This window comes from Thunnus thynnus, chromosome 5 (assembly GCF_963924715.1).
Source record: "Thunnus thynnus chromosome 5, fThuThy2.1, whole genome shotgun sequence".
Classification (NCBI taxonomy): Eukaryota; Metazoa; Chordata; class Actinopteri; order Scombriformes; family Scombridae; genus Thunnus; species Thunnus thynnus.
The window spans coordinates 15,354,159-15,367,754 of NC_089521.1; the positions used below are offsets into that span (position 1 = coordinate 15,354,159).

Here is a 13,596-nt window from a genome sequence, read left to right on the forward strand (position 1 = left end):
ACCAAATTTGTACCAGAGACAGAAAATGACATTAGGAAGATGATACCATGGAAACGGTGAAGTAACCTATTGGGGAATTTGTTTGGAGAAAGGTCAAAGTTAAAAAAAAATTATGTTTGTATAATATTTGGTCTTGGAGGGGGTTTCCAAGTAGGATTTCTCCAAGTTGATGCAGTGAAATGGAACCAAATTTGTACCAGTGATAGAAAAAGACATTATGAATCGGATGCCATGGCATTGGTGAGCTAACCTATTGAGGAAATTGTTTGGTGAAAGGCCAAATTCATATAAATGTATGTTTGTGTATTTTTTGGCCTTGGAGGGGATTTTTAAGTGGGATTTCTCCGAGCTGCTGCAGTGAAATGTAACAAAATTTGTACCAGTGATAGAATATGACATTAGGAAATGAGTGCCATGGTAACGGTGAACTAACCTACTGAGGAATTTGTTTGGTGAAAGATCAAATTTCATATAAATGTATCTGTGTTTGTGTATTTTTTGGTTTTGGAGGGGATTTTGACGTGGGATTTCTCTGAGCTGCTGCAGTGAAATGTAACAAAAGTTGTACCAGTGATAGAATATGACATTAGGAAAGGGATTTCGTGACAATGGTGAACTAACCTACTGAGGAATTTGGTGAAAGGTCAAAGTTCAGATAAATGTATGTATGTAATTAATTTCAACTGAGATTCCTCAAAGATTTTAAGTAAAATATTTTAAAATTTCATGCAATGATAGAAGAGGAGATTAGGAGTTAGCAACCACAACAATTATTAAGTAAACTACTAAAAAATGTGAGGATGTCACACATGAAACTGAGTTGACAGAGGAAAGATAACCAAGTAAAGCATACTTTTTCGTGTCACATTACTTATAAATTTTATCATTTACAGATATATTAATTGTCATAGCATTGTGAAATCATACCATTTATAAAACTGTACTATACAAGTAGTTTCCACAGCTTGAACACCATCATCCAACCATAATATATTAATGTGCTCTTATCCAATCAAATGATTGACAAAGATGATGCTAAGCCAATCCTGTTAATGGATTGGCTTTGTTTTCTCTAAGATTTGATTTGACAGTTTAATAAGACAACATAAAGTGTAGCGCATTGGAAGTGTCTGCGAAATAATGCAAAAATATTTCATCAAAGCCCAAAATAGATGAAACAAACACACCAGACTGCCTACAGAGCTAAGAGGTTATTTTATTTTGCAATTTCCACAGACAGGTACATTGCGATGACTGGGATGACATTGTGGGAACAACATTCTTTAGGATTAATCTAATAATCAATTGGCAAAGTAAAACTCACAACAGGTCAAACATGAGGAAAAAAGTACAATGCATTATGTTCATAAAAGAAAACATAAATAAACATGAAAGAAAATGTATGTATGTAGCTTACAGGACCTTTATTTCGCTCAGAGGCTGTCCTTACTGTAATTATACTACTTTAGCTGCAATGAAATTCAGACGGCTGCTGGCTTTACCACGGTTTCACACTCGGCGGCTAACGTTACTGCAATCTTGAGTTGACCTGAGACGGGCCAGTTTACACTGCTGCAACATTTCCCTGCAATGTTCTGAAACAGTTTTTAAGGTTTCATTATAAATCATTGGTCTAAACTGCCTTTTGCACTAATGCACAAGCATCACGGTCATCAAATGTGTTCAGTCAACCACCATTTCCGACCTTATTTACTGATGTCTTTCCCATAGATATAAATGCAGATGTCACTTTAGTCACAGTTCCTGTTGAAACACCAGCAAGTTGAGCAGTCTTTGTGACTGAAGCTCCTGCCATTCGTGACCCAACAATGAACCCTGTTTCAAAGTCAATTAGATCCTTTCCTTTTACCATCTTGATACAAAAATCAGAATCAGCTTCTTCTAATTATTGTTTTTTTAGTGGTGGTTGGCATCCAAAATGTCACATTACCGCCATCTACTGGATTTTACAGAAGCGTAATGCATTCACTTGAGAAAAATAAATTTGCCCTGTTTTTACGAGAAGGGTCTTTTTGCAGTCTTGTAGACTTACATGACACACCCACTTTACTACATGACACACCCCCGACCCCTAACCCTAACCTTCCCATGCCTAAACCTAACCAAGTGGGCGTGTCATGTAGTAAAGTGTGTGTGTCGTGTAGATACTGACCTAATTGGTTTTTTCTGATTTAACAAGATAATTATCTTGGAATTCTGAGAAAAGTTTTCATGGAAAAAAATAATTCTGCTCTGTTTTTCTGAATTACCGAGATACGTCAAAATTGTGACTGTGGTAATGCCGCCTTTGGAATTTTGTTGCGCCTAAAGTAGTGTAATTACAGTAAAGCCTCTGCCTCAGCCTCTGAGCAAGGCAAAGGTCCTGAAAGATACATACATGCGTTGTACTTTTTTCTCATGTTTGACCTCTTTTAGGTTTTATTTTGCCAATAGGTTATCAGATAAATCCCAAAGATTGCTGTTCCTGATGTCCTCTCTAACAGTATTAAAGTTGAGTCATCCCACTGTACCTGTTTGTGGAAAATGCAAACTAAAATAACCTCTTAGCTCTGTAGGCAGTCTGGTGTATTTGTTTCATCTATTTTGAGCTTTGATTAAACATTTTTGCCCGTCCTGAAGTGCCTGCGCAAAGTCGACAAACTAATAACAGTCGCATCCATATTACGTTAAGACATGAGTATCTCTTAATGTTTCAAACCAAAACCAAAATAAAACTGGATTAAACTAAACAGGCGGGACATGTTTGCTTCCATGAAATTGAGCTCTCAAATAGGAATGAGAGCTTCTCTTGGGATTTTGAGGTATCTCGTTAATTCAGAAAAACAGGGCAATTTTTTTTTCTCAAGTGATTGCATTCTGCTTCTGTAGGATTTAAACTGACTAAATAAAATATTAATAACCCTTCCCACCATTACCCACTCTACTATAAATTCTCTATTTTTCAGGTGTTTGAGAAAGCCTAAAAAATTCTCTCAATCGCTGCTGCCCACCTTCTCCAGAAACTCCCACATCACCCGGAAATCTCATTGCTGCATCTACAATTATGTCAATTTTCGAAGATTTTCTTTTTACTCCAGCAGTGCAGTTAATTACCATTTCCAAACAGGCCAAAAATGTCACCCGACCCTAACAAAAGCAAACTTCAGCATGCTTCCCGACTGATTCGTCCTCCTTAGTGTGTCTCACATCATAACATTTCTTTCCTTCTTCGTCATGCTTAAGTCTCTTCTTAGACCTAACCCTGATTATTTCTGCCTCCCTTACTCTCTGTCTCTGGACAGACAGCTTCCCAAACTGCATGATTCCCTTTGCAAAGAAGACACTCTGGATCTTTCTCACGGTCTCCTTCACAATCATTCTCCCCACATTTACCACATGTGGTAAAATCACTCCTATATACAAACAAACTATGACCAAACATCCAGCAATTCTTACACTGCAAAGGTTTGGGAACATACTGCCTTACTGGGTACGACATGTGATCCAAGAACATGATTAGGCAAGTACTCCAAATCAAAGTAAAGCATAACAGATTTAGTTTCATACTTTTCATTAACTATTCATTGTCAAATCTCTTCATTCTATAGATGTCTGTCACCCCTTTACACTCTTTACATCTCCTTGCATCCACTCTGTGTGAGACTCTATCATCAACACCTTTTATTGGGGCTTTCTTGCTAAGCAGAAAACATACCATTGGGTACATATCCATCTCAGCACCCACCATTGAGATTTTCAAGGCTTTTTCCATCTGTGTCTTTGACATAAACTCAATGACTATCAAGCCGGATCGTTTTATGTCAATCAGTTTAACTTCGCCCACTTCCACCTCCATCCTTAATCCACCTTGTCACATAGTGCTTTTCTGACAAAGCTCCAAATCCAGCATTTTCTTTCAAACCCCAAATCTTCATTCCAACCATGTAGGATTCATTTTCATGTTTACTCTAACTATGACTTAATGAATCAACTTTCTTTTTCTTTCTCTTTCTTGAGGCTCCCCTCAGGGAATTTTTTAAAAATTCTCAACTTCCATTTCCCTTGTTCCTGCTCCATTTTCTGACTCCATCCCTCAGTCCCCACATCTGAAATGGTTCCCAGAAACAGAATCAACTGGTCTTACTCAACATTTTTATAGTTGCCATAGAGCATGATTGGATGTTAATTGCTTTATTGTACCATTCAGTTCACCCGTGTGGAAGCGTCTGCATTCGTTACGTTTCTCCACTCATTTATTCAGGTTTTTCCTTTAATTGGTCATACGTCTGTATTTACATTTTGAGAGAGAGGAGGTTTGTGGTAACATCTTGAGGTATAATATGCGCTTAAAGAGTTAAAACTGTGAGAGTGAGACGTGTTTAGGATATTTTTTCTGATCTAAAAAAAATGCTGCGCTGCACTGTGCCTGATCACATTGATAAGATCTGAAAACTGATGTAAAAGCCCTCACTTTAGACTTCAATTGCTCAAAAAGTACAAAAAGTATGACAACACAACATATATTTGAATATTGAAAGTTTGTTGAACGTTTTAAAGCTTGAATGGAGTCTGTAGAGGAAAGTATGTCTGAGCAGTTGAGTTTCAAAATTACAAAGTTGGATCATGCCACCCATTGACTGCCAGAATAAATTTTGATAAAGACAATAATAAAGAGTGAGACAATAATAGTGAGAAGGACAACGCGTAAAGAATACAAGAACAATGAATGTTTCAATATTCAAAACAGGACATACCTACCTATCCACCTTGCTGAAAAGGAAACGGCGCGCTTGTCTTCAGCCTCAGTTTCCCATAAAGCAATTTGGCCTACGTCACCGTGTTGTTGCGGAAGTGCCGGGAAACGCTGTGTTGTTAATTCTCTACTCTTGACAGTTGCATTCATTGTTCAGAGCACACATACAGGGCTGGTTCTGCGTTTGTTGCGCCATCGCACAGGTGAAAAACTCGACTTATGGCAGCTCTGAAATACGCAGGTATGGACGATACAGACAGTGACGATGAGTTACCTCCTGGATGGGAGGAGAGATCTACGAAAGATGGATGGGTCTACTATGCAAAGTAAGTGAGTCCATCAAACGTTAACTGCCATCGCCAACATGTCTTTGAGAGTTTAGCTTTAGCTCTGTTTTCAACTAAAGGTTCATACTGGTTCTGTCAGCCTGTAGCTTACACTGGTTGCGAGCTACACTAGTTTAAGTAAGCTCTGATTTCAACATGAATCATAAAGTCTACAAATCTTACGTTATGTTTGGATTTGTGCAGTTGGTGCCAGAAAGATATTTAGTCTAATATGTCTTGATAGTATATATTGTGAGTCATATTGTAGTTATAGTATTATGCAGTAGCTGCAGCAGGGTCTGTGATGAGAGGCATAACTTCATGACAGAGCTGTATAATCTTCATCAGTGATGGGACAGTGCTCTTGGTTGCTTGTGGTCACACAGAAAGAACACCTATGTACTCTAATATAATTGAAGTCTGCATTTCATATGTCATATGGGGGCCTATGTTACAAAATCTGGCCCTACCACAAAAATATTTTGCCCCTCAATGAAAGCTGAAGTTTTCCCTTTTATAGTTTACATAAAGACTTTCACATGACTCTTAATAAATCTACAGTAGATTACAGTGTAAACACAAGGCTCATGTAAATTCCAATACATGTCACCTAATAACATCTAATAAACCTATGAGACAAATAACATAATTTGGCCCATCTGACCAGAACAGATTTGTGTCAATAACAGTACTTTGCTTCAACCATGAATGATGCAGGCCACTGTTTATTGTTTGTGGATATTATTCTTAGTCTCTTAGTGTAACACAGAAGATATGTTCATTGGCATAAGCTGCTGTTACTCGTACCTCTCACTTACTAATGGGAATTATAACATACAACCCTAAAACTTATATATTTGTCAATCTCTTGGTTTGTTTTCTGTTATGAATATACGTGAAATATGGGTGTGTAGGTGTCTTGCATCACTTGTATGTGTAGTACTACTACATTAGTCTTTTGTGATGTTATGTCCCTTCTGTTATGACAGTTATTATTGATTGATATGTGTGTCAGTGTGTCTGTTGTATATCAGTTTTTATTAAGCTTGTTTTCATTTATGCTTCATCCTACAATTTGTGCTTTTACGTGGTTTTTGTCTTGCTCTTTTGTGTTTTTTAATACTTAACAATAATCTGTCCTGAGATGTCAGATGAAAATTGGTCTTTTAACTAAGTCTGGTACATTTACATCATATTGATGTTCCTCAATGTATACTTTCCATGATAGATAGATAGATAGATGGATAAAGTAAAACAGAGGATGTCATGTTCATTACTGTTTTTTCTTTCTTGTTTGTCTCTGTGTCCCAACAGCCATGATGAGATGAAGACACAGTGGGAGCACCCCAAGACAGGAAAGAAAAAACGTTGTGCTGGAGGTTTGTTTTATTCACTTGCTCTTCACTGTCCTACATATACTTCTGTTTTCTCTAGGGTTACTTGTGTAGGCAAGTCAGAGGTTGATTTATTCTTTCTAACGGGGTTTCCATGTGGAATATTTAATTTTTATACTAAACTGTTATCAATTTTGTCATTATTTGATGACAAATCACTTGCAGGTCTCTCAGTTTAGATTCTTAAAACAGGATTAGGATTTGGTGTCAGCTTGAATTATACACTATTTTCTGTCTTCTGAGTATATGGATACATTTTTAAATGGCTCTGTATGGTCCCTAAAAATGTTATAACTCTACTTTTATAATTGAAAAAGTGCTGTATAAATAAAGTTTATTATACAACTATCACCTGCAGAAAATATATCAATTTGTTCTTATACATTCTACCAGTGAAAGAAAAATAATGTCTGTCTTTTCACACAGATTTGCCATATGGTTGGGAGCAAGAAACTGATGAAAAAGGACAGATCATTTATGTTGAGTAAGTCGATTAATGATTGAACCTTTGTATGGCTGACAGAGGAAACAAATGCATTTATTTTGGCCATATAGGGCGCAATTTTGGAATATTTTTTCCCTTACAGTATCCCATTTTTTCTGTCATTCCCAGTCACATCAATAAGCGGACCACATATTTTGACCCACGTCAGGCATTTACAGTAGAGGACGTGGTGGTGAAGCCAAAACGGTACGATGGAAATACTGCTGCTCTAGAGATCCTGCAAGGTCGTGACTTCTCTGACAAGGTTGTCCTCGTTACCGGGGGCAACTCCGGCATTGGTGAGTTCAATGAAATTATAATATGTTTTTATAATTCAATAATGTTCTTTAATAGCAATGTTAGAAACCATCTAACATTGTGTGTTTCCATGATGATGCCACTAGGTGGTGATGTGGTATTACACTGCAGTAGAAGCTTGCCTTCCACAGCTGAGCATTCATCAACATTAGCCTCCAAAATGTTACACCAACAAATCACTCCTTAATACCGAACATGATTGTATTGAAGTTCATTAGCTGGGCTGAATTGGATGTCATTGTTAACTGTAATGAATGGTGTCCATTTGTACCCAGCAAATGCATGGCTCACTATATAATGGTCTGGAAACAAATGTATTTCCCTTTTCCTTTAGTTTAAATTAGCACAAGTGGCGGCCATTTGTTCAGACTTGCTGCTTTGTTCGGCATAGATAATGACAGCATGAGGGAAATCAAATAAACATAAAATCGTTAATTGTCTTTATATTCAAATCCTTTGTACTGAGGAAAGTCACAGCAGTGTAATTGCTGTGTGTATATTATGAGATGATGCAAAGCAGCACTGTAGTCCATAGATTTACAGCAGCCTGGGGACCTTCACTGAACAAAGAAGATTGTGAACTTAATCGCCTTCCTGACCTTGATGTTTCTCCTTCTATCTGTCTAGACACAAAATACATTCTTTAGAAATAATATACATTGGAATGTTGAATTCCTCAAGAAATGCTTTTATGTAATTTAAATATGTCTCTCATATTTATATGTCCTTGTACACAGTGTGAATTGTTTTGATGGTTCAACAACAAACACTAGATATCGACTAAATGAATGGAGTCATCTCTGATTAGCAAGCTGCAGTTTTTCAATTCATGTCTATACTAAACACGTCAGATGACTGCATTTTGTTTGAGGAAGATACTTTATACAGTGTAGAAATTAGACAAATAAGTCTAACAATGACAGCACGATCACAAGATAACAGCATTCACAAAGACTCATTCATTCAATTGTTTTCACCAAGGAGGCAATGAAAATACCAGAAGATTAATCTTAGAGATCAAAATCAAACTTGAACTTTGTGGTTGCAGGTAAAGAGCTTGTGCAGAGATTGTTGACCTGTCCTTGCACAGACAAGATAGGTCAACTACAACCATCCCAGGATGCATTTTTTCAGCAGCATAATGACCTGAAACAAGCATCAAATCAGTGCGAGGCCTTTTTTAAATTCCAAAAAACTGACAAAGACTCGCATGGCTTCGTCAAGTCACCAGAACTCCATCGCCATCTTGACAAACACGTGAGGAGGGAAAATGTAAAAACACACTGAAACCTCACTGGACACTCTCTCAGATCTCCTAAAAGATTTATATTATTCTTAAATCACAATGGTTTGGCCTTTGATTTAGAGATGGAGCAATACTTAAACAAGAAGAGAGTGGAGAAAATTGCAAATACTTTTCACCACAAGAGGGCACAGGAGGTCCATGATGTTGTTGCTGTTGAGGTTTTAAAACGTTACTATAAACTGCTTCACATGTGCTTATTTTTGCCTTAGTTACAGAACTACATAATGAAAAACATAATCCATATTTAACATTTTTTTGTGATGTATTTAGTAAAAACAAATTTGTTCTGAAAAGAAAGAAAAAAACAGCTTTTCTCAAAACAATGTATCAAATAATGTAGTTACAACACAGACATTTTTAATATGTGTGACTGCTTAATATACCCATATTAACATAACCTTTGTTTTACTCTACCATGTATTTAATATGCAGCATCCATAATTAACAGTATTCCAATAGTAATTGCTACTACTCGTGTGCTCCTTTGACATTCCACCAGTGAAATGTGGTTATGCCAATTGGTTGGACCCACTTAGCATTTTAATGGCATCAATAGTGTTTTAATCCAAGTGTCAAGGCTATTTCCATTTTCTTCAGTGCTTATTTCCTCCACAGGAAATGTGACATTTTTATTAGTAATGGTGGGATATTATTTAATTAGGAAATTTACATTTCAGCTCTTTAATTTAGTTCTAATGCACATGCACATGAAAAGCACATATATGAGTTTATTTATGCATGAAATGTCATAGTCTGTGGTTTTGTGACCAGCCCTGAAGCTTCATTGCAATAGTGCTGGGAGGAGAGACAGCAATGCGGTTTGTCTTGCCGATGTGATCACTGCACTCAGTTCACAACATTAGTCTTCCTCTCTCTGCTTTCTTTTGTAAATTAAAAACCAGTACCAACCTGAATGGTGTTTTTAATTGTGATAATGGAAATGAATGATCGCAGTTTGTTTTCTGCCCAGTTTCTCCTTCTCTCACCCTCTTTCTCCTCTCCTTAAAGGTTTTCTTACTCTTATAGACCTGTGGTTGTACACCTGTACCTCCGCATTGATTCCTAAGTGGCTATGACCCAGGCCTGAGCCTCCTATCCATCCCCATTACACACTCCTGCTCTAACTCTAATTCCCCTCCTATCAACTAACTCTCAGGTTATTTACTGGCCAGGGGTCCATGGAACAGTTGTCCTTAAAGGGCCATTGTCACGATACCTCTGGATCCCACTGGGTTGTAAAAAGCTTTCTTTCTTAATATGCAACATCATTTTAAAAACTTATTTTTTCCACACCCATCTCTGAATCTGAAAAACCGGGATTAGCATAAGTCCTTTCCTAAAATATTTTTTCTGTCGAGGCAAAACTATATTTGCAGTGCTCTCTTAGCACATGAGGTCATCTTTGCCCTGTAACAGCTCTTTTGGGAACTGTGCGTAACTACATATATGTGTCCTCCCACCAGGGGAGCGGCGTCAGTCACCCACGCTTATACAGCAGGTGCCATGTTGTCAGCATAACGTATGTTGCGTAGCGGTCAGAAATAACATATTGACCCTCTGTCTCACTGGAGTGAAACATTCAGGTAGGCACAAACAGCTACTGTATCTTCCATATGCTATTTTAATCCCAGTGCAGTATTTTTGACATATGACAGACTGAAACACTTTTACAAGAATATTGATTCGTAGCTACTGAATTGTCCCGTCCAAGTTTTTAGTTCTTGCAACTTAAATTATTCTTCATATACAGTGTTTATTCTTTTTATGTTCATGTGTTTAAAACTTTATTCACACGTCTCTGGCCCTTTTGCACACTCTGGCTTGTTGTAGAGCAATACCTTCAGCTGCAAAGCTCTACTCAATCTAAATGCATGCACTAAATTCCACATGCTATTGTTTTTTAGGTGCGGGGTCAATGCTGGAATAAGAAGCAGAAAAGACTCGGGCGGTCCTGGCAGGGAATAGCAAGGATTTAGAAAGGAGCGCTTCATAATGTTTTAGTTTCTCTATGCATCCGTGTCTGCAGTGTTTTAGGACTTTGAATGTTATTCTTATTCATGAAAGACTAACATTGTTCTATGTTTGTGTTGATCCCAGTGTTGTGTTGGGGGGATTATGTGTCAGGCCGGTGCTCTCCTCTCTCTGGATGGAGAGATCCCTAAGCATATTCAGTGAGTCGTGGAGCTGGGGGAGCCTCTGCGTGCAGATTAAACCCATAGCCTAGCTTTGTGGCTGATCATTAGATTGAGGCAGATTTGTTAAGCATAACTGCCATTAAATTGGCTGCAAAGCTCTGGTATTTACTGCACTGCTGTTTATGAATAAGGACCCCCTTAAAGACCCGCGCAGCGATGCGTTAAACCCGAGCCTCGGTAAGGAGGGAAATGCATTATTCATAGTGGGAGGAATTAGATGGATAAAAAGATGTTCCTGGTGAGGGTGGCATGCGGTGCCTGTGTCTCAGTGTGTGTGTCTCTGAGTGGCTGCGTGTGGTTTAGATGACATCCAGAGTGTGTCTGTGTTTATATTCAGAAGTCTGATAGTATTTTGTGTGTGTGTGTGTGTGTGTGTATGTGTGTGTCCACTGGGGGAGCGGCCAGCCTGTGTCCTGCTCTGTCTCTTCTGTGTCAGTGTGTGAACTGAGCCACTGAGGAAATCGAAGGAGAGTTTTATTTTTTTTTTTTTTCAACGGGCATTTCATGTCCTCTCTGATGAATGTGTTTATTGGCTACGTAATGAGAACCAGTTATGGTTGGTTAGTCAAATTATTCAACTTTATTAACCTTGGATGAAATTTGCTATGCAGACCCAAACTGGTGTAACATGCAAAGAGTGTAATGCTGGAGGCCAGAAGGGTTCAATAATGATTACAGCTCTAATATAATAGAAGTGAAGTGGTTAGAGAGAGTGGATGGAATACATATATGTGCTTAAAGGCTGTAGGTAAAATAAAATGAAAGGGTACTGGGTTATTGTGTGTAGTCAAGTAGTTTATAGACCTATCGAGTTTACAGTCTGCAGATGATGAGGGGATGAAAGTTACATGTTGGGGGGGGGGGGGGGATTTTGATGACAGTGATGAAAATAGCCCCAATGCTCAAGAGATATGTGTGCATGGCTTCTGGGTTCTGTGTTGATCCTTCTGCATGTGAGTGATTTGGTGTGGTACGTGTTTATCAGGTTTACTGGCCTTTGTGTGTGTGTGTGTGTGTGTGTGTGTGTGTGTGTGTGTGTGTGTGTGTGTGTGTGAGGAAGCCGGGTGAGGCGTGCTACAGGAGGAGCAGGGGAGACCAGTGTGGTGTGAGGCCATGATGAGAGATTGTGTAGGGAGTTGGAGGTTGACACAGAGGGTCAGAGGAAGAGAAGGCGGAGACAGAAATGGGGGCGGGTGGGGGGGTAGGAAGGAGGCAGAAGGGGACAGGGAGGGGTAATAGAACCACTCCAGTGCTCTCGCCTGGAACAGCTCAACCTTGGGCTGTAATTACTAACCATACATCCCACTTTTGGGGTGACATCTCCCTCCTCATGGACTAATGGAGGGGAATTAGAGGGGATCTTAAAAGTCAGAAAGAGTGGGGCGGTTGTGCCGTTCCTCACTTCTTGGGACAAGAAATACGCAGCAGCAGCAGCAGGAACAGGTGCACTTATCACTGAGACAGTTAGGAGTCAGACTATGTCCAAAAGCAACTCCTCATTCACTTCTTCTTATATAATGGACACTCAGTTGTTTACTCTTGGGCAGTAAATTAAAATTTTGGACGCCTCACTGACAGCTGTAGGGTCACACAACGGTAATTTAATGCATCTATAAAAGTAGTGTACATACCGTTGACGCTTAAGGGTTGTCCCATTTCATAGGAGAATATTTCAACCACTACCCCTGGTAACTCTGTTCCAAGGGGTGAAGGGGGCACTCGAAAAAGAGGGGTAGGGGTGAAAATAAAGAAATGGGATTAGCCTTTACTTTGTCTGTTCCATTGTGCAAATTTTTCAGGGCACTGTATATTGCATAAATAGACTCAGAAGACTTCAGGACACTCACTACTTGGACACTACTTTTGAATATGGCCTTAGTTAGGATGGAGTGAGATGGGATCTTTGGGTAAATGGGTGGATTTTATTGGTGACAGTGCAGGGGCACATTTGGACTAGATGGAAGGGTACTGCAGTTTGGGCGAGATCTGCATCACTCTTGATAAATCTACAAATTTATAAACACTTTACTAACTCAAAGGCCTAAGAATTTTCATGCATAAATCAAGTCGACTGCAGAAAATTAAATTAGCCTGACATAGAGAATTAAAAAGTGTGATAAACAGTCACAAATTTATTGTATGTATCATATTTATTCCTTGCTTCAGAAATATCACACACAACAATTTTTTAGGATGAGTGTCACAGTCAAAAATTGGCATATAATTCATGTCACAAACTATGCTTTGGAACATTGAGATGGGGTGATGTGTAGTCTTGCTATGATCTGTGTGTATGTGTGTGTGTGTTTTTTTTTTTTCGAGCACAAATTCAGCTCTGGTGAAAGGGGATTGTGGGAAACTCGACATGTTTACCCACAGGTCTTGTAATGATCTGAATTGACTTCTGTTTGCCCAATTGTACTATGGAGCTTATTTTAGTTAAATGCCTATTTGGATACAGATCAAGAGAGAGAAGGAGCAGGCAGCTCCGTTTGCCAAATAAACACGTTTACTGACGAGGCTGGTAATGATCTCATTACATTGAGCCAATACACCTGTGTACTAGGGGGATCCAGAGAGGGGCGGCGGGCCAGGGAGGACAAACAAAGCGTGAAATCACTAAATCACACTCATTATTGGGGGATATCAGTAGGGCCAGGATCCTAATGTACCATGAAGAGCATTCACTGCTTAATGGACATTTTACACATTTTTTTATGCATTTTATACATTACAGTAAAACAAATTTTCAACAATAGTGGAGCCAGTTACTGTATTTTTGTAATGTTGTGAAACAATCATAGGATCTGCCTGAACTCA

The 13,596-nt window shown here is 38.7% G+C and overlaps 1 protein-coding gene across 3 annotated transcripts in view; it reads left to right on the forward strand.

Annotated features, from left to right (window-relative positions):
- Positions 1–4,825: 4,825 nt before the first annotated feature.
- The window catches only part of wwox (WW domain containing oxidoreductase), a 138,884-nt gene continuing 130,113 nt past the window's right edge, over positions 4,826–13,596 (forward strand). Inside the window, exons 1-4 of one of the 3 annotated variants that reach the window (XM_067589502.1) lie at positions 4,826–5,079; positions 6,394–6,458; positions 6,900–6,957; positions 7,087–7,256. In XM_067589502.1, coding sequence (XP_067445603.1) covers positions 4,973–5,079; positions 6,394–6,458; positions 6,900–6,957; positions 7,087–7,256 — 400 coding nt within the window. In that variant the 5' untranslated portion in view covers positions 4,826–4,972. The remainder of the gene's footprint in view (positions 5,080–6,393; positions 6,459–6,899; positions 6,958–7,086; positions 7,257–13,596) is intronic. The other 2 variants (XM_067589503.1, XM_067589501.1) reach the window with 2 other exon arrangements.